This window comes from Lutra lutra, chromosome 8 (assembly GCF_902655055.1).
Source record: "Lutra lutra chromosome 8, mLutLut1.2, whole genome shotgun sequence".
Taxonomy (NCBI): Eukaryota; Metazoa; Chordata; class Mammalia; order Carnivora; family Mustelidae; genus Lutra; species Lutra lutra.
In genome coordinates, this window is record NC_062285.1 from 18308142 (window position 1) to 18331101 (window position 22960).

A 22960-nucleotide genomic window follows, 5' to 3' on the forward strand; every position below is an offset into this window, starting at 1 on the left:
CTGTCCGGGTTTCAGTTTTATCAGCTGTAAAAAGGGGGAATAAAAAGCCCTTACTTCATAAAACTGGTGTGGGGATTAAACAAGATAGTAAATATAAAGCATTAATAGACCCTGGCACAAATGATAGCGATAGTTAATAATCTTCACATCTGACCTTTACATATGCTCTTTTCTCCCTTAGAATGATATTTACTTACTGAAATTAATGTCTGCACAACTATAAAAACAACCCAAAAGTCTATATTTATAAAATACACATAAACATTCTTCATTTAAATTGTGTTTATTATATTTCCATACCATTTCCTACCTATCCTCTCCACCAACTAATAGAACTGATAAAATCTGTAATAGTTTATTTTAGCCAAAATCTCATCATTTCTACAACCAGAAATCTAAAATCAAAACAGGTCAGGTTTACAACACTTATTTAAAACCATTTACCTCAAATTCAAGATCAATTTAAAAGGTAAATGTTGACATTTAGCTAACATCTAAACTGTTAAGTTTTTGTCTAAAAACATGAAACTTCAAATTTTTAAGAATTGACAATATTCATGATATAAAATATAGGTTAAGGAAGCATCTGAATGTGAATAACAACATATATAAATTCATTCCTACTATAATAAAGATAATGGTAAAAAACCGTTAAACACACTTGAAAACAAAATGAATATAAATCATTTCTGATATCTTCTGAAGTAAAATATAACTGTTAAAGTTCACATATTGAAATCATTTTACCACTGAAAAATATTCCAGATGGAAAATTCAAGTAGAATTTATCTAAGTGTTGAGAAACTGAAGACTATTTAAACTTTAGAAAATGAGAGCTCAGAAACAAGCACCAACCAAAAACATAGCGCAAACTATGCGAAACTCTCACACCTTAATTGTGATTTCTGAGTTGGGTTTCAAATACTGTGCAGGCAAAGCAAAAACAAAAATGGGAAATTAACTGCAGGCACTTCATAAGAAATGAGTGACCAATAAACCATTTGGCCTATATTTAAGTAAACTATCAGATTAATGCCAAACATCCTGTCCAAACACCAAATCATCTTCCTAAGATCTTAACACTTTTTTTTTCATTAAGACAAGTAAATGTCATTTGGCAACTCAATGTATTAACAAAACAATAGTTTAAAATGAATTTTCCTTTTGGGGTAAAGGAAAGGTGGTGGTGGTGGTGGTGGGAATAAGTAAGAGAAACAATGGGCAAATCCCTACCTGAACCAACTGGAGATGAGCCAACACTAAGACTTTGTAAACTTCCATTCCTGAGCAATGTAGGAGATTTCTGAAGACTAGAGCTTGTTACACTTCCTGCAGCTGATGCTACAGACGATGTTGGTGAAGCAGAAGAAACTGAGAGATGAGAAACATTCTCTTGATTTTTGTTTCCTTTAGGTCTACCAGGCCCATGCTTACTTTGTTTATTTCCTTTTCTTTTCTTTTCCTTTACAGTTTCTTCTTCTATGCCAGAAGTTTGAGCCCGCTTATATCCTGCTGTTGGAAGGCTGGAATTACCCAAATCTCCAGGTGAATTTTCAAAGCTTTTAGGCTGTGAAATAACAGCTGAGGTCGAAGGGAGACCCATTATGGAACTAAAACTATTTACCCCCCCTTCCTGGCTTCCAGACTCTCCTTTATGTACATCTTTGGTTGATGATGACTGTTGGGAGTGAGTATAACTGTCATTACGCAGATCTGAGTCTGTAAAGCTCAAGAAATCCTGGGGAGACTGTACTGAACTTCCCGAAGATGATTTTACACTGCCTGGAGTTCCTGAAAAACTGCCTGTAGTAAAATAAAAAAGGGGGGGAGGGGTAGGAAAAGAAAAAAATTGGATGCAAAGGTTCCCACGAGCAGTAGAAATGATACAATCATCAAAAAGAGATGGAGAAAAAAACTAACTATAAAACTTAGGATATCACTATGTAACAGAATTTTTAAAAGGTTATTATTGAAATCAAGTTGATCTATCAAATTATCTTCTAAAAATATGTCATTTCATACCTATTAAACTGAATATTAACTCAAGTTGCAAGCTGTTAGTTCTACAATGACCAAGATGTAAGATGTGCTTCATTTAACCTACCTTTTACTAGGACAACATGCCTCAACGTTCCCCCAAATACCTGTGTACGCTTGAGGAAGGACTGAAGAACAGCAAAGTCTCAGAGTCTGACAAGACTACTACTGTATTAGAGAATTTCCTCTTTTTCAATTACTAAAGATTTGATTTAAATGTTCCCAACACACACCCAGAACAAAAAGTTGTTGCTTAGATTTAAGTTCTGAGTTTTAACTTGAAGATAATGTTAGTGAACATTATTATTCAGTTAAATCTACCCTACCAAAACATGGATTTGATAAAATGATAATGATTACATGGAACCCAATCTATATCCTAACATTCTCCCAGTTCACTACCCATGAAGCTGCAAAAAGAAACTAGCCACTAACATTGTTCTACTGCCTTTATGAAAGTAAAATCACAGGACAGGAACCCTCATGAATCTCGTTCACAACTGCTTGTCTCCTCACTCTTTAAAGAACATTAGCAGCCCACTATGTCATTATGAGATTAAAAGGTTCTTATCTACTCGGTAGAAAAATCATACGGCTGGGATGAAACAATAGTTTGGTCCACCATCCTAATTCACCAAACCATCTCTTCATGCTCACCAAATGAAGTAACAAGTGTTTAGACTCAGTTGTGATCACACATCTATTATGTTTCATAAAACTTAAACTATATTATATTTTAACTAATGTATTTAAGAACAAAAGCTCCAAATAAAGTGTTTCATTGGAATGGAAGGGAAATTTCAAGCTAAGGGTTAAATTTTATTGCAGAGCACATTCAAAAGTTATCACACATAAATCAACCTAAATATTTACAACAGTATTTTTCTCCTCACACACAAGAAAGAATTTCTTTTTAACTGAAGTCTCAAGGTTTTGATTTTTAAATTTTAAGCTTTTCTGAAATGGCTTATTATGCAAGAACATTAATAGGTCTAAAATTTTTAACTCTTTGAATATCCATTTTATTAATTTACAAAATTATTTGTACCTCTGTGAGTATTTTCAAGTTAAGTCTATATAGAAAAACATACATATTAAGAAGCCATTTACATTACATCAATCACTTAAGGATAACTGTAATTTGCCACTTAATTAGCAACTATAAAGAAGTTCTTTATTATCCATTCTGATCTGTCACCATCTGTCTTTCTTCCACACATTTTTGTTTTTACAGCTGGTGTTAAAAGCTCACTACAGTGTAGCAAATACTTTCAAACATTTAGTATATGCAATACTTCAACATATATTTTCTAAAATTCACATACTGCCTGCAATGAAAAAAACAAAACCAAGCATCTTAAACACCCTACTTTTAAATTTCAACTTTTAAAACTTTTATAGAATATTACCTCAGATATGAAAACATAACACATTCTATACCGTGTCTCAACAGAGGCAGGAAAAGACAATTCAACGTTGTGAATATTAAGAAAATGAGGATTTCTTTTCTAAATGGATTAGTACTTCAAAGATTAAAAACTTAAAAATGCAATTTTAACAGTGGAAAATAAGGTCTTAATTATATAAAAGAGATAGCTGAATTCTAATATCACATTCAAATGTAAATAAAGTTACATTAAAAATAATTAAGGTTTTACTATTTATTTTCCACAGTGGCATAAAAATAACAGCAAATATAAAGTAAATTTATTAAACTAAAACAGCAAATTTGGCACTTTATTTCTTTTCTACTTGTCTAATTCTTTGTAATATAAGGCAAAAAAATTAAAGTCCAGGACTGAAAAACCTTGAAGACCAAAATAGCTTAGTTTAAAATATACAAATAAACTTTTTAATAAGGGATCAGCAGACTACACAATCTCTCTATATGTTCAGATTTTCATTATGAGCAAAATTAAAGGAAAGAAAAAGACAATTTTTCCCCCTCATTTATTCCTAGGGGGCAAAAAAATGGGGGGAAGAGGCATTTATTGTATACTTTACTAATATATTTATCTCCAACAGTTTTTAACATTTATATTTCTTAAAATATTTATGTTCAAGTTAAAAACACAAAAACAATACCTAGAACAGGGCTAAATGGATTATAAAGCTAGCTGAGTTATTCCGTTTTCCATAAAACTGGGTTGCCATATAAAATATGGCATGCCCAGTTAATTCTGAATTTCAGTTTAACAACAGGTTATTTTTTCAATATAAATATGTCCCATGCATTTATCTAGGACATACTTATACTGAAAAATAATTTGTTGTTAAACTGAAATTCAAAATTAAATGGGCATCTTGCTATAGCAGCCTTACCAAAAGATACATAAGCTTAGTCAAATTCTACTTTAAACTTCAAGTTTTATAACAAATGCATTAATAATCAACAACTATTACTTACTGAGAACTATTTATATTCCTACAAATTACCCACTACTGGTTTACTTACTAAGAATATATGATTTAACTGTTTTAGTGTTTAATTAGGACAGGTAAATGATAACAATTCATTAAAAAGAAAGACTGTTCTATAGAGCAGAAAGGAAAACTCCAGCTTTTATTGTTTTTTTCTCCCCAAACTTAAACTTTATTCCACATCTATTTAGACATTAAAATTACAGTTCAGCTTTAGAAGCACATGTCATAACATAAAAGGTCCCAAGAACATTTTAACAAGGAACACTTATCTTTAAAGTAATCTTACTACAGCAACTAATCATAAAATAATCTCCAATGATCCATTAGTTATAAATAAAAAATAAATTCTTTTACAAAACTTAACTGGTATTGATCATCACAAGAACACTTATTTTAACTAAAACATCATAATTAATACCTTGCTGGAAAGGACTAGCTGCTGACACAGTCGTTCCTGGATTTCTTCCACCAGGCTTTCTTCCCCTTTGACCTGAGCTGTGAGCTGAAGATTTCTTCCCTTTGCCCTCTGACCCTCTAGCCTCTGAAACATCTTTTCCACTAGTTGTGTGCGCAGAGACTTCTTGGAAGTTTGCATTTGTAAATCGAGCTGCAGTATCTTCCAAGCGCTTCAATGATCCAGAAATAGAATTGCTGCTAGTGCTCGTATAAGTCTAACATTTTCATTGAGAAAGGAAGTTGAAAAAGAATTGATTAGATTCTGGCTGGGGGAGGGGGCATATTAATAATAATAATTACAAGACTTCTAAGAAAAACATATGAAAGCTTCAGTTGTTAAAAGTAAATCCACCTAAGAAAATCATGTAAAAAAAATTATGAGTCTACTGCAAATACCTTTAAACTGCAGCAATTAGTAAAAGTACATATTAGTCATAGTTACTCAGCAACGCATAGTAAGTAGTAACGAAGGAACGTGTTTCTCAAGCAACATAATTTCCAACAAGAAAAAACTATTTCCTAGTCATAAAATTAAAATCAGCTTTAATGTTCAGCACAAAAGGCAACAATGAGAGAGAAAAAAGGTGCTACAAATTCATTAGAGGACTATATCCATGAGATTATAAGCACAGGTCAGAGCAAGAATTTTTAAAATTCAGGTGAAGTCTGCTTTTCAAACGGTAAAGATTAAACCCTTTAAAAACAGAAATCAATTTCTTCCAAGTATTAAGATGAAAGAACAGTTACACTTGCAGTTTAAGATTTAAAAAAATTAGAAATATTATTATTCCCTACCAATTCTCAGTCATCCCCTTGATCCAAATATGTTAGGGGAAAATGCAAAATAAAGATCTGTTTAAACAATTAGTTTCCAGTTCTTCATAATCATTTTGAGACAAAGTGTATGCAAATAATGGTAAATTAAATGACTATGAAACTGTGAAAATGTGTTCTAACGGATGTGCATTAATCAACGTCCTTCAAAATAAAAGGCCACTGGGTCAGAGATTTTTGCAGCCCTAAATTTCTGCTGAATAAATAAATGAGTATTTTTCTGATGCATCTATCTAAAATCTCTGATGTAATACAAATTAAAAAATCTGAAAATAAACAAAACTGAAATCTCCCACACACAACCACCACTCAATACAAACCATCAGATAAAGAAGGAAAATGAGAAAGGAATGATAAAATCAGGTTTCAAAATGGTTAGCATTTTTAGCAAAATCAATGTTCAGAATGAGAAATGAAAGAAGACTTCAAATGTTTTAAAAACCAAATACTCATTACTATTACTTTTGCTACTTGCCCCCCATATCATCCTCCCCTCACATCACTTCACTGCCAAACAGATTTTAATCATCAAATACAATAGACAGACATTATCTCATAAAAAGCAAATGACTATTCTCATAAGCAAGAAGCCATAAAGAGAACAAAGTTCTCAAAGAAAGTTTTAGGAGAAAACCAATTACGTTTAAGCTGCTTAAACTTTGTGAATTACTTTAGAAGCATGAACCTTTTCCATGATTGGCAAGTCACTTTGGAAATCATACCACTTCACTTTTCAAGTATTTCTTTCTAATAACTCGAGTTGAACCTGAGGTTCTCCATCCCACTCACATACAAGTAAAGTCTGAAAGTCATCTGGAGCGCCTGGGTGGCACAGTTGGTTAAGCACTCCACTCCTGGTTTCAGCTCAGGTCTAGAGATCAAGCCCAGTCTTGGGCTCCATGTTCAGCAGGGAGCCTGCTTGAGATGTTCTCTCCCTCTCCCTGCCCCTCCCATGTGTGTGCACACACATGAACATGCTCTCTCTCTCTCTCTTTAATATAAATAAATAAATCTTTAAAATAAATAAATAAAAGTCATCTAAAGAGAACACAGCGATGTTCTTCATTCAGGTACTCTGTCCATATATCAAATAAGTAAAGAAGAAAAAACTAGGTGGAGAACAACACAGAAATATACTATCCATTTCCACATACCAATCCAAATTGGGGTTGGTCAGTTTTCCCATTCCTTGCTTATCCCTGAAATATAAGTATGTCTATAAATCCAATGAAAATATGGCATATGGAAGAAAAGGTATTACAAAGAAAGGAAAGAATGAAAATTAAGCAAATTTCAGTGTCAAAGTCATTATTAAGACCACAGCATTTTATTTTTTACAAACTTAAACATCTTCTAAGTTGAAAAGCTCTCAAAGATGTCTTAACAAGAAAAAATAAAGCTTTAGTTGAAGATTCTAACAGTTCTTTTAAAAAATTATACCTAATGACAAAGGGAAAAAGTCTATACGGTTTTACTTGGAGAGAGACCTCCAACCTTTAGTCCACCTCTTTTTAAGTTAATTTTAAGAGTATCTGTTCCCTAACATGCTGTTTAAATAATATGGAATTGTGGAATTCCATTACAAAAATAAGTCAAAATCAAGAGGTGGAATAAAGTAAAAGGAGAGGGTAGAGGGGAGGAGATGAAAGCGACACAATAATGCCATAAATTTGCTCTTTCCTCTGTTTCACATGAGCATCTCACTACTCTGGGACCAACTCTAGTGCTTAAAAATATACCTTTTCCATATAAATTAACCCGTAAAATACAAACGAACTACTTCATTTGGTACTTGACTGAATAGAGTCTTTTTCCCCCTTTTCTGCTAGAGATAAAACTGCATATTGGTCATATTGAGAGTCTCTGAGGAAATGTATATATAATCTGGTTTATGTTGTGATTTACAGGCAACTTAATGAATCTTTTAAAATAAGTATTTAGAATACGTATGATTTCTGTTTTGTGGCTAGCTACAATTATTAGTCCTCAGATAAGATGCAATGTCAATATACTTGCAAAGTAACATTCACTGGAGCAAAAATATACCCAACTTCAAAAAATTTTAAATCAGACTCAGAATTCACAATGACTCTGTAATAGGCTAAGCAAAGAAATAAATCTTTTCAGAAGTATGGCTGCCTTAGATTATTCTACAAAAGCTCTATAATCCACATTCAGCAGAAAGAGGCAAAGGGAAGAGAAACAACCAACAGCTGTATCTTGTACCAGCATGATAAAATATAATAATGCTGACTAGAATGTTTTTTAAATTATGTAATATTCAAGTGTCTCATAAAAGCAAAATTTTTTTTTACTCAGCCAACTCTCAAAAATGAAGCACAGAAAGAATGAAGACTTTAAAAGGGAATTTGGGGAGGGAGATCAGTGAGTGAGCTGTGGGACAATGTCAAGCAGCCTAATTTACATGTTATTGGAATACCCAAAGGAAAGTAGGATGGGAGGGGAAAAAATGTGAGAAACAAGAGCAGAAAAAAGCTACAAAATTTGATGAAAACAATAAACCTACCAATCAACCCCAAGCACAAGAAACATGAAAAAAAATCCATGAATACACATCACAATCAAATTGCTTACCATTAAAAAACATCAATAAAGAGAAAATGATACAAGCAGCCAGGGAGTTGAAAAAAAAAATGCTTTATATGTTACAAAACAAAGATAAAAATGAAAACATTTCTCATGGAAACAATGCAAGTTAGAAAACAAGAAGACAAAGAGAAACAATTAAACTAGAATTCTATACTGAGCTAAAATATCTTTCAAAAGCAAAGGCAAAATAAGAGTTGACCCGTAAACAACACCAGTTTGAACTGTACGGCTTCATTTATACATAGCTTTTTTCAATAAATACAGAATACCACTGTAAATGTATTTTCTTTTCCCTATGATGTTTTTTTTTTTAAAGATTTTATTTATTTATTTGACAGAGAGAGATCACAAGTAGACGGAGAGGCAGGCAGAGAGAGAGAGAGAGAGGGAAGCAGGCTTCTTGCTGAGCAGAGAGCCCGATGCGGGACTCGATCCCAGGACCCTGAGATCACGACCTGAGCCGAAGGCAGCGGCTTAACCCACTGAGCCACCCAGGCGCCCCTCCCTATGATGTTTTTTAAAGATTTTATTTATTTATTTGACAGAGACAGACACAGAGAGAGAGGAACACAAGCACTGGGAGCGGGAGAGGGAAAAGCAGGCTTCCCGCTGAGCAAGGAGCCCGAAATGGGGCTCAATCCCAGGACCCTGGGATCATGACCTGAGCTGAAGGCAGCCGCTTAACGACTGAGCCACCTAGGTGCCCATCCCTGTGATTTTCTTATTAGTATTTTGCGAAATGGCATAATATCATTTGAAGGCAGATGCTGATAAATTAAAAGATATGTATGCCATAGACCCCAGAGCAATCAATAAAATAAGAGAATTATTACTATCCAGTAAAATGAAATAATAAAAAAAATTAATGAAAAAGAAAAAAAGATGAAATAGGCAAGAAAAAGGATCAGCAAATGATAGATTTAAATGCAACAATACCAATAACCATATTATATGTAAATTACCTAAACACCTCAGTGAAAAGCAGAGATTGGAATACTGAAAAAAGAAACTCAAGACTGCACACTGCCTGGACGCCTGGGTGGCTCAGTCAGTCAAGCGGTCTGCCTTCAGCTCAGGTCATGATCCCAGCACCCTGGGATCAAGTTCCACATTGGGTTCCCTGTACCGCAGAAGCCTGCTTCTCCTTCTGCTTCTGCCTCTGCCTCTCATGAATAAATAAAATCTTAAAAAAAAAAAAAAAAAAGGACTATATGCTGCAAAAAGAAATCCATTTTAAATATAAAGACACACAGATATTAAAACTATAAGTGTGGGAAAGAAAATATCAATCTAACACTAATTAAAACAAAGCTGAATTCAAAATATTAGTATCAAGCAAAATAAATTTCAAAACAAGAAATATGGCCAGAATAAAGAAACCTATTAGTCAAGAAGATATAAAAATCCAAAACACTTTTGCACCTAATAAAAGACCTTCCAAATAAAACTGACCAAATAGAGAAAATGGGGAAAACTGCGAAATTCATAACTACAGTAAGAGAGATCTAAATCCTCTTCTCAATAACTGAACAAGTACAGAGAAAATACGTGTATGAAAATAAGTATACAGAGACCTTAAACAGTATAAATCAACTTGACCTAACTTACATTTACATTTTAACTCCATATAACAGGAGCAGTGTGAATATACATTGTTTTCAGAGACATACAGAGAATTAAACAAGATAATCCATGTTCTATATCATTTTTTTAAACTCAAAAAAAAACTTAAAAGAAATTATATAACACAAAGATATTAAACTGAAATCAGTGACAAGAAGCTATATGAAAAGTCCCCAAATGTATCAAAAGTAAATAATACACTTCTAAGTAATCAAGTAATGGATCAAAGAGAAATCAAAAGGAAACCACAAGATATTTGTTCAAATAAAAACAAAAATACAATGTATCAAAATTTGGAAGTGGTGCTTAGAACAAAGTGTGTAGCATTAAATGCCTATGTTAACACTCTAGGACTCTGGTCCAGCATGTAGAAAACTTCGAAGAGATGAGAAAAGGTGAGGGGGGAGGGAAGTGGTGGGAAGTGGATAAGAAAACAGAGATGCAACGTTTGAAGCAAGAGTAACTACAAATGTCCCAAATTAGTGTCAGAAACTATACCCCAAATGCAGGAAGCTCTGAGAATACCAAGTAAGACAAATGTCAAAACAAAAAACCACACCAATGCGTATCATATTTAAACTGCACAAAATCAAAAATTTAAGAAGAAATCTTCAAAGAAGTCGGAAGGGAAAAAAGCCTTACCTATAAAGTAGCAAAAACCTACATCTAACGTCTCCTCAGAAATAATGCAAGCAAGAAGAGAGTAATGTGAAATATTTAAAGTTTTGAGAAGAAAGAAAAAGAACTAGCATTCTGCACACTGCAAAATTATCCTTCAAAAGTGGAAAACACAGACTCTCAAATAAAAATTGAGGGAATTTGTTGCTAATAGGTCTACCTTACCAGAAATGTGAAAAGAAGTTCTTCAGAGAGAAGGAAATTATACAGGTCGCAAACATGGATTTGCATAAGGAAAAGTATCAGAGAATGAATCAATGAAGGTAAAGTAAAAACTCTTGACTTTTTCTTACTTAATCTAACAATGTTCAAAATCTAAAAATGTTCAAAATGATAGCAACGATATATCTGATTATACAGGCTTACACATATATATGCTTATGTATGCTTCTATATAAATGAAATGAATGACAGCATTGACAGAAAAGATGGGAGGAATTAGGATTATTTTGTCACTGTAAGGTACTTGTACTATCATGAAGTGGGATAATACTATTTATTTGTATGTATTTGTATGTATTTATTATATGTATATACTATAACTTGTGTTAGTTATAAATATATACTGCACAAAATAGGGTAACTATAAAAAAGGTATAACAAAAAAATGAGAAAATGGAATCATTAAAAAAAAAACAAAACCTCAATTAAAACCCTTAGAGAGGACGCCTGGGTGGCTCAGTGGGTTAAGCCACTGCCTTCGGCTCAGGTCATGATCTCAGGGTCCTGGGATGGAGTCCCGCATCGGGCTCTCTGCTCAGCAGGGAGTCTGCTTCCCCCTTTCTCTCTGCCTGCCTCTCCGTCTACTGTGATCTCCCGCTGTCAAATAAATAAATAAAATCTTTAAAAAAAAAAAAACAACCCTTAGAGAGAGACTTGCCTCTCCCCTTCCACCACCACCACCAGGCCCTCCCAGAAGTTGTACTTGCTGAGTTGCTTTCCCTCTCCCACATTATCTTGTGCTCTTCCTTTCCAACTAGAGCCTGGCTGAATGGCTCCTGCAAGGAAGGGTGGCAAGGAGAAGGGCTGTTCTGCCACCAACGAGGTAGTGACCAGAGAATACACCATCAACATTCATAAGCACATCCAGAGAGTGGGTTTTAAGAAGCTTACTCCTCACGAACTCAAAGAGATCCAGAAATTTGCCATAAAGGGGATGGGAACTCCAGATGTGTGCACTGACACCAGGCTCAACCAAGCTGCTAGGACAAAGGAATAAGGAATGTTCCATACTGTATCAGTGTGCAGTTGTTCAGAAAACCTAACAAGGATTGAGATTTACCGAACAAGTTCTACACATGTTGATTACCTAGGTACTGGTCACCACCTTCAAAAATCTACAGAGAGGGCACCTGGGTGGCTCAGTTGGTTAAGCGACTGCCTTCGGCTCAGGCCATGATCCTGGAGTCCCGGGATCAAGTCCCGCATTGCACTCCCTGCTCAGCTGGGGGGTCTGCTTCTCCCTTTGACCCTCCCCTCCTCATGTTCTTTCTCTCTCTCTCAAATAAATAAAATCTTTTAAAAAAAATGTGGATGAGAACTAATCAATGACTCAAAGTATAAAACTGAAAACAACAAAGCCAAAAACAAAAAACCCAAGAAATAGAAAACATTTGGAAGACAAAAACTGAAACAAAGATATAGAGCAACAAATAGAAAACAGAAACAAATTTGGTAGATGGTAACCTCACTGTATCAATTGTTACCTTGAACCTAAATGGTCTAAATATACCAATTAAAATAATTGTTAGTGGATCAAAAACAAAACTCATCTATAGGTTGTCTGTAAGAAACGCTTTAAATAGGAAAACACATATTGACTAAGAATCAATGAATGGAGTAAGATACACCATGCTAGCAGTAATCAAAACAAGTGAGAATAGGTAATTAATTTCAGACAAAGCAGACTTCAGAGCAAGGAATTTTTTCAGGAAAAGGAGTGACACTGCATAATATAAAGGTGTCGATAATACAACTTCTTAACACAGCAATCCTTAATGTGTATGTGCCTAACACCAGAGGATCAAAATATATGAGGCAAAAACTGATAAAACAGCAAGGAGAAAAAAGATGAATCCACTCTTAGATATAGAAGTTTTAATACTCTTTCAGAAATGGACATATCCCCCAGGCAGAATATTAGTAAGGACGTAATTAAAGTAAACACCACCACTGGGCACCTGGGTGGCTCAGTGAGTCAAGCCTCTGCCTTCAGCTCAGGTCATGGTTGCAGGTTCCTGGGATCAAGGCCTGAATCAGGTTCTCTCTCAGCGGGGAGCCTGCTTCCCCTTCTCTCTCTGCCTGCCTCTCTGTCTACTTTTGATCTCTCTGTCAAATGAATAAATAAAATCTCTTTAAAAAAATAAATAAAAAATAAACACCACCATTAATCAACTGGATATAAGTGATATCTATAGACTATTCAATGTCAGCACAATATATATTCTCCTGAAGCTCTCATGAAACATTCACCAACATATACTATACTTGGTGCCATAAACACACCTCAACAAATCTAAAAAGAAGACAGATCATATAATTATGCTCTCAAACCAAAATGAAATTAAAGTAGAAATCAAAATCCCAGAATGCAACAGTGCACTTCTACATAACACAAATCAAAGAAAGCTCAAGAAAAATATTATTAACTAAAATATTATTAACTAAATGACAATGAAAATACAACCTAAAATATGTGGGATGCAGCAAAAGCAGTGCTTAATGTCCCTAAAGATGCAGTGAATGTATCCATCAGAAAAGAAGAAAGACCTTCAATCAATACTCTGAGTTTCCTCTTCAGGAAACAAAAAGCAAATTAAATCAAAATTTAAAAATAATGAAAACTAAAGCAGAAATCTACAGAAAAAAAATCAACAGATACAAAAGTTGGTTCTTTGAAAAGATGGATAAAACTGATAAACCTCTGGCCAGTACAATTAGAAAAGTGAGACAGAACACAAATTGCTAATACCAGAAATGAAAGAGGGGACATCACCATAGATCCCACAGACATTAAAAGAATCATCAAGGAGGGGCGCCTGGGTGGCTCAGTGGGTTGAAGCCTCTGCCTTCGGCTCGGGTCATGATCCTGGGGTCCTGGGATCGAGCCCCACATTGGGCTCTCTGCTCAGCAGGGAGCCTGTTTCCCTTCCTCTCTCTCTCTCTGCCTGCTTCTCTGCCTACTTGTGATCTCTGTCTGTCAAGTAAATAAATAAATAAAGGTCTTTAAAAAATTAAAAAAGAAAAAAAAAAAATCTTCAAGGAATATTATCAATAACTCTATGCCCACAAATTTGATAACCTAGATGAAATGGACCAACTCTTGAAAGATACAAGCTGCCAAACTCACATAAGCAGAATTAGACAATGTGAACAGGCCTGTATCTATTTAAAAATGGGGGAGAGGTGCACCTGGGTGGCACAGTTGTTTGAGCATCTGAATTATTGGTTTCAGCTCAGATTGTGACCTCAGGGTCATGGGGCTGAGCCCCATGTCAGGCTCTGTGTGGAGTGTGGAGTCTGCTTGAGTTTCGCTCTTCCTCTCCTCTGCTCCACCCAACCCCATATGCATGCTCATGCACTCTCTCAAATAAATAAATAAATAAATAAATAAATAAATAAATAAATTTATCTTTTAGAAATATTTGAGGGGAGCCTGGCTGGCTCTTGATCTCTGGATTGGAAGTTCAAGCCCCATGTTGGGTGTAGAGATTACTTAAAAATAAAATCTTTAAAAAAAAAAAAAATTTGGTTCAATCATTCCCCAAAACAAAAAGCACCAGGCCCAGATGGGTTCACTGGTAAATTCTACCACATATTTAAGGAAGAAATTATACCAATTTTCTACAATCTTGTTCAGAAGATATAAGCTGAGGTAATACCTCCTACTTCATGCCAGGAGGCCAATATTGCTCTAACACCAAAAGAGACAAAGAGATTACAAGAAAGAAAACAACAGAACATCTCTCAATAAATAGATGAAATCACCTATAAAATATCAGTAAATCAAATCCAACAATCTATAAGAATTATATACCACAATCAAGTGGGATTTATCCCAGGAATGTAAGGTTGGGGATAAAGGCAACATTTAAAAATCAATTAATGAAAAAAAACAAAAATAAAAATAAATTAATATAACCCATCACAGATTGACAAGATAAAGACAAAAAATCATATGTCCTATCAAGAGTTACAAAGAAAGCATCTAGGGTGCCTAAGTGACTCAGACGATTCAGTGAAACTCTGGTTTCAGCTCAGATCATGCTTTCAGTTGGGCTCTGCACTCAGCACGAAGTCTATTTGGGATTCTCTCTCTCCCTCTCCTTCTGCCCCTTGCCCCACTTGCATTCTCTCTAAATAAAGCTCTTTTAAAAGATTTTATTTATTTATTTCACAGAGAGAGAAATCACAAGTAGGTGGGGGTGGGGGAGCAGGCTCCCCGCTGAGCAGAGAGCCCAATGTGGGGCTCAATCCCAGAACCCTGAGGTCATGACCTGAGCTGAAGGCAGAGGCTTAACCCACTGAGCCACTCAGACACCCAATAAATTAATTAAATTTAAAAAAAAAAGCACTTAACAAAGGGTAACACCCATTCAAAATAAAAACTCCCAGCAAACTAGGAATAAAAGGGGAACTTCCTAAACTTGGTAAAGAATATATATACAAAAAGCTAACATCATGCTTAATGGTGAGGAACTAGGTTTCCCACTAATATCAGGAACAAAGCAAGGATGACTCCTCTCTCACCACTGCATTTCAACATCATACTGGAAGTCCTAGTTTATATAAAAAGACAAGAAAAGGAAATAAAATATACAGTGGGAAGAAGGAAATCAAAGTGTCTTTGTTCAGAAAGGATGGTGACTGTCTACATACAAAGTTCAAAATTACTAACCAAAAACCTCTTGGAACTAATAAGTGATTGTGTAAAAACTGCAGAAAACGTTAATATAAAAAAGGAAAACTGGTGGCTCAGTTAAGCATCTGACTCTTCATTTTGGCTCAGGTCATGATCTCAGGCTTGTGAGATCAACCCCCATGGACGTGGAGCCTGCTTAAGAATCTTTCTTTCCACGGCGCCTGGGTGGCTCAGTGGGTTAAGCATCTGCCTTCGGCTCAGGTCACAATCCCAGGGTTCTGGGATCGAGCCCCAAATAGGGCTCTCTGCTCCGCAGGGAGTCTGCTTCCTCCTCTCTCTCTTGCCTGCCTCTCTGCCTACTTGTGATCTGTCAAATAAATAAATAAAATCTCTTAAAAAAAAACAAAAACAAAAACGAATCTCTCTTTCCCTGTCCCTCTGTCACCCTCTGCCAAGAAAGAGAAGAGAAAAACTGCTTTCATATACTAACAGGGAACAAGTGGAATTTTACATTAAAAACACAATATTATTTACAATACCACCTCTGAAAATTAAAGTTTAAATCTAACAAAATATGTATAAGGTTAAGGTCTATATGAGAAAAACAACAAAACTTCTATGAACAAAATCAAAGAACTAAATAAATGAAGATATATCCCAACTTCATAGCAAAACTTAATACTGTCAAGATGTCAGTTCCTCCCAACTTGATCTGCAGATTCAATACAATCTCTTTTTTAAAAATATCTATTTATTTATTTGCGAGAGGGAGAGCGCATGTGCATTTGTGGGTGCATGTGTGGCACACTCCAACCAGCAGGGGGTGGGCAGAAGAAGAGAGAAGCAGACTGGAAGGCTCAGCACAGAGTCCTATGTGTGACTCAATCATGGGACCTGAGCTGAAATCAGCTGACCACTCAACTGAATAAGCCACCAGGCATCCTGAGATTCAGTACAATTTCAATCAAAATTCCAGCAAATTACTTGTGGGTACTGACAAACTAATTCTAACGCATATATATGAAAAGGCAAAAGAAAGAATAGCCAACACAATATTAAAGGTCAAGAAAAAAGTTTAAGTACTGACATTACTCGATTTCAGACTTCCTTTAAAGCTACAGTAATGGGGCACCTGGGTGGCTCAGTGGGTTAAGCCGCTGCCTTCGGCTCAGGTCATGATCTCAGGGTCCTGGGATCGAGCCCCGCATCAGGCTCTCTGCTCGGCGGGGAGCCTGCTTCCCCCCCCCCCTCTCTGCCTTCCTCTCTGTCTACTTGTGATCTCTCTCTGTCAAATAAATAAATAAATAAAATCTTTAAAAAAAAAAATAAATAAAGCTACAGTAATTAAGACAGAGTAGTGCCATTGAAAGAAAAAACAGATCAATGGAACTGATAACAGAGTTCAGAAACAGACCCACATAAATACAATCAATTGATCTTTTAAAAAGTTTCATTTATTTATTTTAGAGAGAAAGAACAAGCAACAGTAGGAAAGACAGAGGGTAAGAGAAGACTTCCCCACTGAGTAAGGAGCCCAATGCAGGGCTTGAGCTGAAATCAAGAGCTGGCCACTTAATCAACTGAGCCACCCAGGTGTCTCAACTGATTTTTAACAAAGGTGCAAAAGAAACATAATGGCACTAAGACAGACTTTTCAATAAAGAGTACCAGAACTGAATATCCATATGCAAAAAATTAATCTAGACACAAGTTTATTTACAGCCTTCACAAGAATTAACTCAAAACGGATCACAGATTTAAATGTAAAATACAAAACTATAAATCTCCTAGAACACGGGAGAAAATAAGGATAATCTTGGGTTTGGCAATGACTTTTCAGATATAACACCAAAAGCACAATCCATGAAAGAGAGAATTGGTAAGCTGAACTTAATTAAAATTATAAACTTCTGCTCTGTGAAAGACATAGTCAAGAAAATGAAAAGATAAGCTACAGGTTGTTAGAAAATATTTGAAAAGGACATAGCTGACATTTTCCACAAAACCTACGACAAATAATACTAACATTTGTATGGAACCACAAAATACCCCGAACAGCTAAAGCAATATTTAAAAAGAACAACAAAGCTGGAAGTATCTCAAATCCAGTTCTCAGTTATCTACTACAAAGCTGCTGCAATCAAAACACTACGGTACTGGTACAAAAACAGACACACATAGAACAGAACAGAGAAGGCAGAAATAAACCCATGCCTCCATTGTCAATTAATCTATGACAAAGGAGGCAAGAATATACAATGGGGAAAAGACAGTCGCTTCAATAAATGGTGCTGAAGGGGCACCTGGGTGGCACCTTAGGAGCACCTAAGCGGCTGCCGTAGGCTCAGAAAAAGAAGCCAGGGTGGTCCTGGGATCAAGACCTAGGCTTCTCACTCTGTGCTCAATGGGAAGTCAGCTTCTCCCTCTCCCTTCGCCCCTCCCCCACTCGTGCTGGCATGTACTCTCAACTAAATAAAATCTAAATAAATTAATTAATAAATTAATGGTGCTGAAACTGGATGGCTACATTCAAAAGGATGAAACTGGACCACTTTCTTACACCGTACACAAAAATAAACTCAACATGGATTAAAGGCCTAAATGTGAGACCTGAAAACAGAAAATTCCTAAAAGAAAATGTAGGTTACAGAAACATTTTTCTAGATATGTCTCCTCAGGCAGGGAAAATAAAAGCAAAAATAAACTACTGGGGCTTCATCAAAATAGAAAGCTCTTGCACAGAAAAGGAAATCATTAACAAAACACAAAGGTAACCTATTGTGGGGCGCCTGGATGGCCCAGTCATTAAGTGCCTGCCTTTGGCTCGGGTCATGATCCCAGAGCCCTGGGATCCAGCCCCGCATCATGCTCCCTGCTTGGCAGGAAGCCTGCCTCTCCCTTTCCCACTCCCCCTACTTATGTTCCCTCTCTCACTGTCTGTCTGTCTGTCTCTCTCTCTCTCTCTGTCAAATAAATAAATAAATAAAATCTTAAAAAAAAAAAAAGAGTACACTTACCATGATGAGCACTGAGTAATGTATAGAATTGTCAGATTACTATTAAGAAAAAAAAAGGTAACCTACTGCATTAGAGCATATCTGTCAATGATGTATCTGACAAGGGGTTAATATCCAAAATATATAAAAAAGTTATACAACTCAACACCAACAAAAAAGGTGACTGAAAAATAGACAGAGAATCTGAATAAACATTTTTCCAAAGGCGACATATACAGATAGCCAACAGACACATGAAAAGATGCCAAACGTCACTAATCATCAGGGAAATATGCAAATCAGAAACAGTGAGATATCACCTCATACCTATCAGAATGGCTAGAATCAAAAGAACAAGAAATAACAAGTGTTGGCAAAGATGTGGAAAACAAAGAATCTTTGGGCACTGCTGGTGGGAATGTTAAATTGTTATAATCACAGTGGAAAATAGTATGGAAGCTCCCAAAAAATTAAAAGCGGAATTCAGAAGACGACTAGATAACCTTATTTACATATAATAAAAAGTTCTCTACTCCTCAAAAAAAATTAAAAATAGAAATACCACATGATCAGGGGCGCCTGGGTGGCTCAGTGGGTTAAAGCCTCTGCCTTCGGCTCAGGTCATGATCCCAGGGTCCTGGGATCAAGCCCCACATCAAGCTCTCTGCTCAACAGGGAGACTGCTTCCCTTCCTCTCTCTCTCTCTGTCAAATGGATAAATAAAATTTAAAAAAATATTAAAAAAAAAAAGAAAGAAAGAAATACCACATGATTCAATAATTCCATGACCAGGTAGTGGGATTCAAAAAAATACATGCACATCCTTTGCTTATACCAGCTTTATTTATAAGAGCCAAGATATGGAAGCAACCCAAGTGGCCACTGATAGATGAATAAAGAAGATGTGTTATATATACACATATGGAATGGAAAGGAATACACAATGGAATATTATGCAGCCATATAAAAGGACGAGAACTTGCCACTTACAACAACATAGATGAACCTACAGGATATTATTACACTAAGTGAAGTAAGTCAAACATCTCCTTATGTGTAGAATCTAAAAAATAAATGAATAAGCAATCAAAAAGCAAAACCAGACCTATAAATACAGAGAACAAACCAATGGTTGCTAAAGAGGAGGGACATGCGGGTAAAAGCAAAATGGGTAAAGGGGAGTAAGAGATACAGGCTTCCAGTTATGGAAAGAATAAGTTATGAGAATTAAAAGATACAGCACAGGGAATACAGTCAATGGCATTTTAATAGCATTATATGGTAAAAGATGATAGCTACACTTGTAGTGAGCATAGCATGACACAGAGTTGTTGAATCATTAGGTTTACAGCTGAGACTAATCCAACACTGTGTTCTCAACTGTACTCTAATAAAGAGAGAGACAGAGATACATGATAAAAAAAGACTTATCCGAAATATATAAAGAACTCTTAAAAGTCAACAATAAGAAAACAAATGAATTGATTTTAAAAAAAGAGCCAGAAACCTGACACCTCATCGAAGAAGATATACAGATAGTAAGTGAGCATAAGAAAAGAAGCTCCAGGGGCGCCTGGGTGGCTCAGTGGGTTAAGCCGCTGCCTTCGGCTCAGGTCATGATCCCAGGTCCTGGGTTCAAGCCCCACATCGGGCTTTCCGCTCGGCGGGGAACCTGCTTCCTCCTCTCTCTCTGTTTGCCTCTCTGCCTACTTGTGATTTCTCTCTGTCAAATAAATAAATAAAATCTTAAAAAAAAAAAAAAAAAGAAAAGAAGCTCCACATCCTACATCAGCAGAGGAATGAAAATTTAAACAGTCAGATACCACTATACACCTATCATCATGGCCAATATCCAGAACAATGACACCACCAAATGCTGGTGAGGATGTAGAGAAAAACGAACCGTCAAATCACTCATGGGACTGGAAGACTATTTGGCACTTTCCTATAAAATTAAACATACTCCTACCATATTTTCCCAGAATCACGCACTTTGGTATTTATCCAAAGAAAGTGAAAAATTACATCCACACAAAAACCTGCACATGGATGTTTATAGAAGCTTTATTCCTAATTGCCAAAACCTGGAAGCAACCAAGATGTCCTTTTGTAGGTATATGGATAAATAAACTGTGGTATATCCAGCCAATGAAGTAACAGTCAGTCCTAGAACGAAATTAGTTATCAAGCCTTGGAAAGACATGGAAGAATCTTAAATGCATATTACTAAGTGAAAAAAGCCAGCCAGAAAAGGGTATATACTGTAAGATTCCAACTATATGACATTTCAAAAAAGGTGAAAGTATGGACACAATCAAAAGATCAGTGGCTGCAAGGGGCTGGAGGGTGGGAGGGATGAATAGCTGGAAAACAGAGGACATTTTGGGCAGTGATTTTCTGTATGATACTATCATGGTGGATACATGTCATTATACATGTATCCAAACCACAGAACACACACCACCAAGACTATGAAGTTGGAGTGATAATTACATGTCATTGCAGGTTCACCGATAGTAACAAACTTAACACTTTGTTTAGAGGTGTTGATAATGGGGAGGCTATATATGTGTGGGAATAGAGGATATATGGGTTATCTCCCTCTCAATTTTGCTATGAATCTGAAACTGCTCTAAATAATATAATGTCTTAAGATGTTTTTTAAAAAAGACATGGAGGAAACTTTAAAGCATATTACTATTAAAGAAGTCAATCTGAATAAGCTACAAACTATATGATTCCAACTATATACAACATTCTAGAAAAGGTGAAACTATGGAGATAGTAAAAAGATTAGTGGTTGCTGGGCTTGACAGGAAGGGGAAATAAACAGGCAGAACACAGAGAATTTTCAGGGTAGTGAAACTATTCTGTAGGATACCATAACATTAAATATTTTGAAAAACCCATTGAATACAGCCTTATAACACCAAGAGTGAACCCCAATGTCAACTACGTACTTTATAGCTTGTAATAAATGTAGCACTCGGACAGTGGTACTAGAGGGTACACTGGAAATCTCTGTACCTTCCATTCAATTTTGTTGCAAATCTAACTGCTCTAAAAAATAAAGATTAGCAGTTGCCAGAGGCAAGGGAGAAGGTGGGGAGTGGGGGGAAAAAATGGATGAACTAGTTTTGTTTTGGTTTAAGTTCACATAAGCTGCATTTTAAAAAAATAATAACTAGTTGTCTGCCACTCGGCTGCCAAGCAAAATTTCCCCACCCACACAGCACTTAAATTCACCCATTTATCTATTCCTTCTTTAATTTTTGTGCGTGGGAACTTCTTTTGGGTGTTCACTTCCTAAAAATGGAAATGCACAAATTTACTTACAAATTTTCAAAGTTGAATATTTATGAAAATGTCTATTGTATTATTTGCAGGTTCTAACTAGAAAGTACAATTCCATTCTACTGAATAGCTAACACCTCTAAAAATTCATTTTAAATTTTATTAATTTTTTTAAAACTGCCTATCTCAGAAAAAAGAAAGGCCTCAAATAAATTCTATCATCTCATACCTTAAAAAATTAGAAAAAGAAGAATGGAGTAAACCAAGAAGTGGGAAGGAAAAAATAAAATCAGAGCAGAAAAACTAAAACTACTGAAAACTAAAATACAAAATAATAAGATCCAACAGAGAAAATCAATGGATACAAAAGCTAAAAATTTAAGATCAATAAAATTCAAACTCTAGCAAGCCTAGACTAGAAAAGAAAAAAAGATATAAATTGTCAAAGGTACCTCAAGAATAGATAACCTAAATAGTCCTCTAGCTATTAAAGAAATGGATTATAGTTTTAAAACTTTCCCAAGAAAAACTCTATGCCCAAATGGCTTTAAAAGTAAATCCTACCGGACATTAAGAAATAATACCAAGTCTAGACAAACTCTTCCAGAAAACTGAACAAAACTGAACATCTGGCAACTTAATCTGAGGCCAGCAATTATTTTTGCAAACAAATCCAAAGACATTCTAAGAAAAGAAAACTACATGGGTGCCCAGGTGGCTCAGTCAGTTAAGCGTCTGACTCTTGACTTCAGCTCAGATCATAATCTCAGGGTGGTGAGATCAAGCCCTTATTAGGGCTCTGTGCTTGTCATGGAGTCTGCCTGAGATTCTCTCTCTTTCCCTCTGCCATCCACAGACTCACACATGTGGACTCTCTGTCTTTCTCTCTCAAAACAAATAAATGACATCTTTAAAAAAAAAAAAAGGAAGAAAGAAAGAAAAACATAGGCCAAGATCCCTCATGAATACAGATGCAAAAATTCCTTTAAATTTCAAAAACCTGAATTCAATAATATTTAAAAATGGTAATGTATCAAGGCCAGGTAGGATTTATCCCAGGAATACAAGTTTGGCTTAATTGGGGGGGGAGATATCAGTCAATGTACTTCACCACATTAACAGATTAAAAAAGAAAAAAATAACTATC

General features: G+C 35.5%; 1 protein-coding gene and 1 pseudogene across 1 annotated transcript in view; one reads left to right on the forward strand and one right to left on the reverse strand.

The window, feature by feature from the left end:
• MLLT10 (MLLT10 histone lysine methyltransferase DOT1L cofactor) overlaps window positions 1-22960 on the reverse strand; it is a 238510-nt gene that overhangs the window by 64277 nt on the left and 151273 nt on the right. Inside the window, 2 exon segments of the mRNA XM_047743592.1 lie at window positions 1234-1803; window positions 4880-5132. Of these exon segments, the coding sequence (XP_047599548.1) occupies window positions 1234-1803; window positions 4880-5132 (823 nt within the window).
• On the forward strand, window positions 11654-13988 carry LOC125106264 (60S ribosomal protein L31-like; annotated as a pseudogene).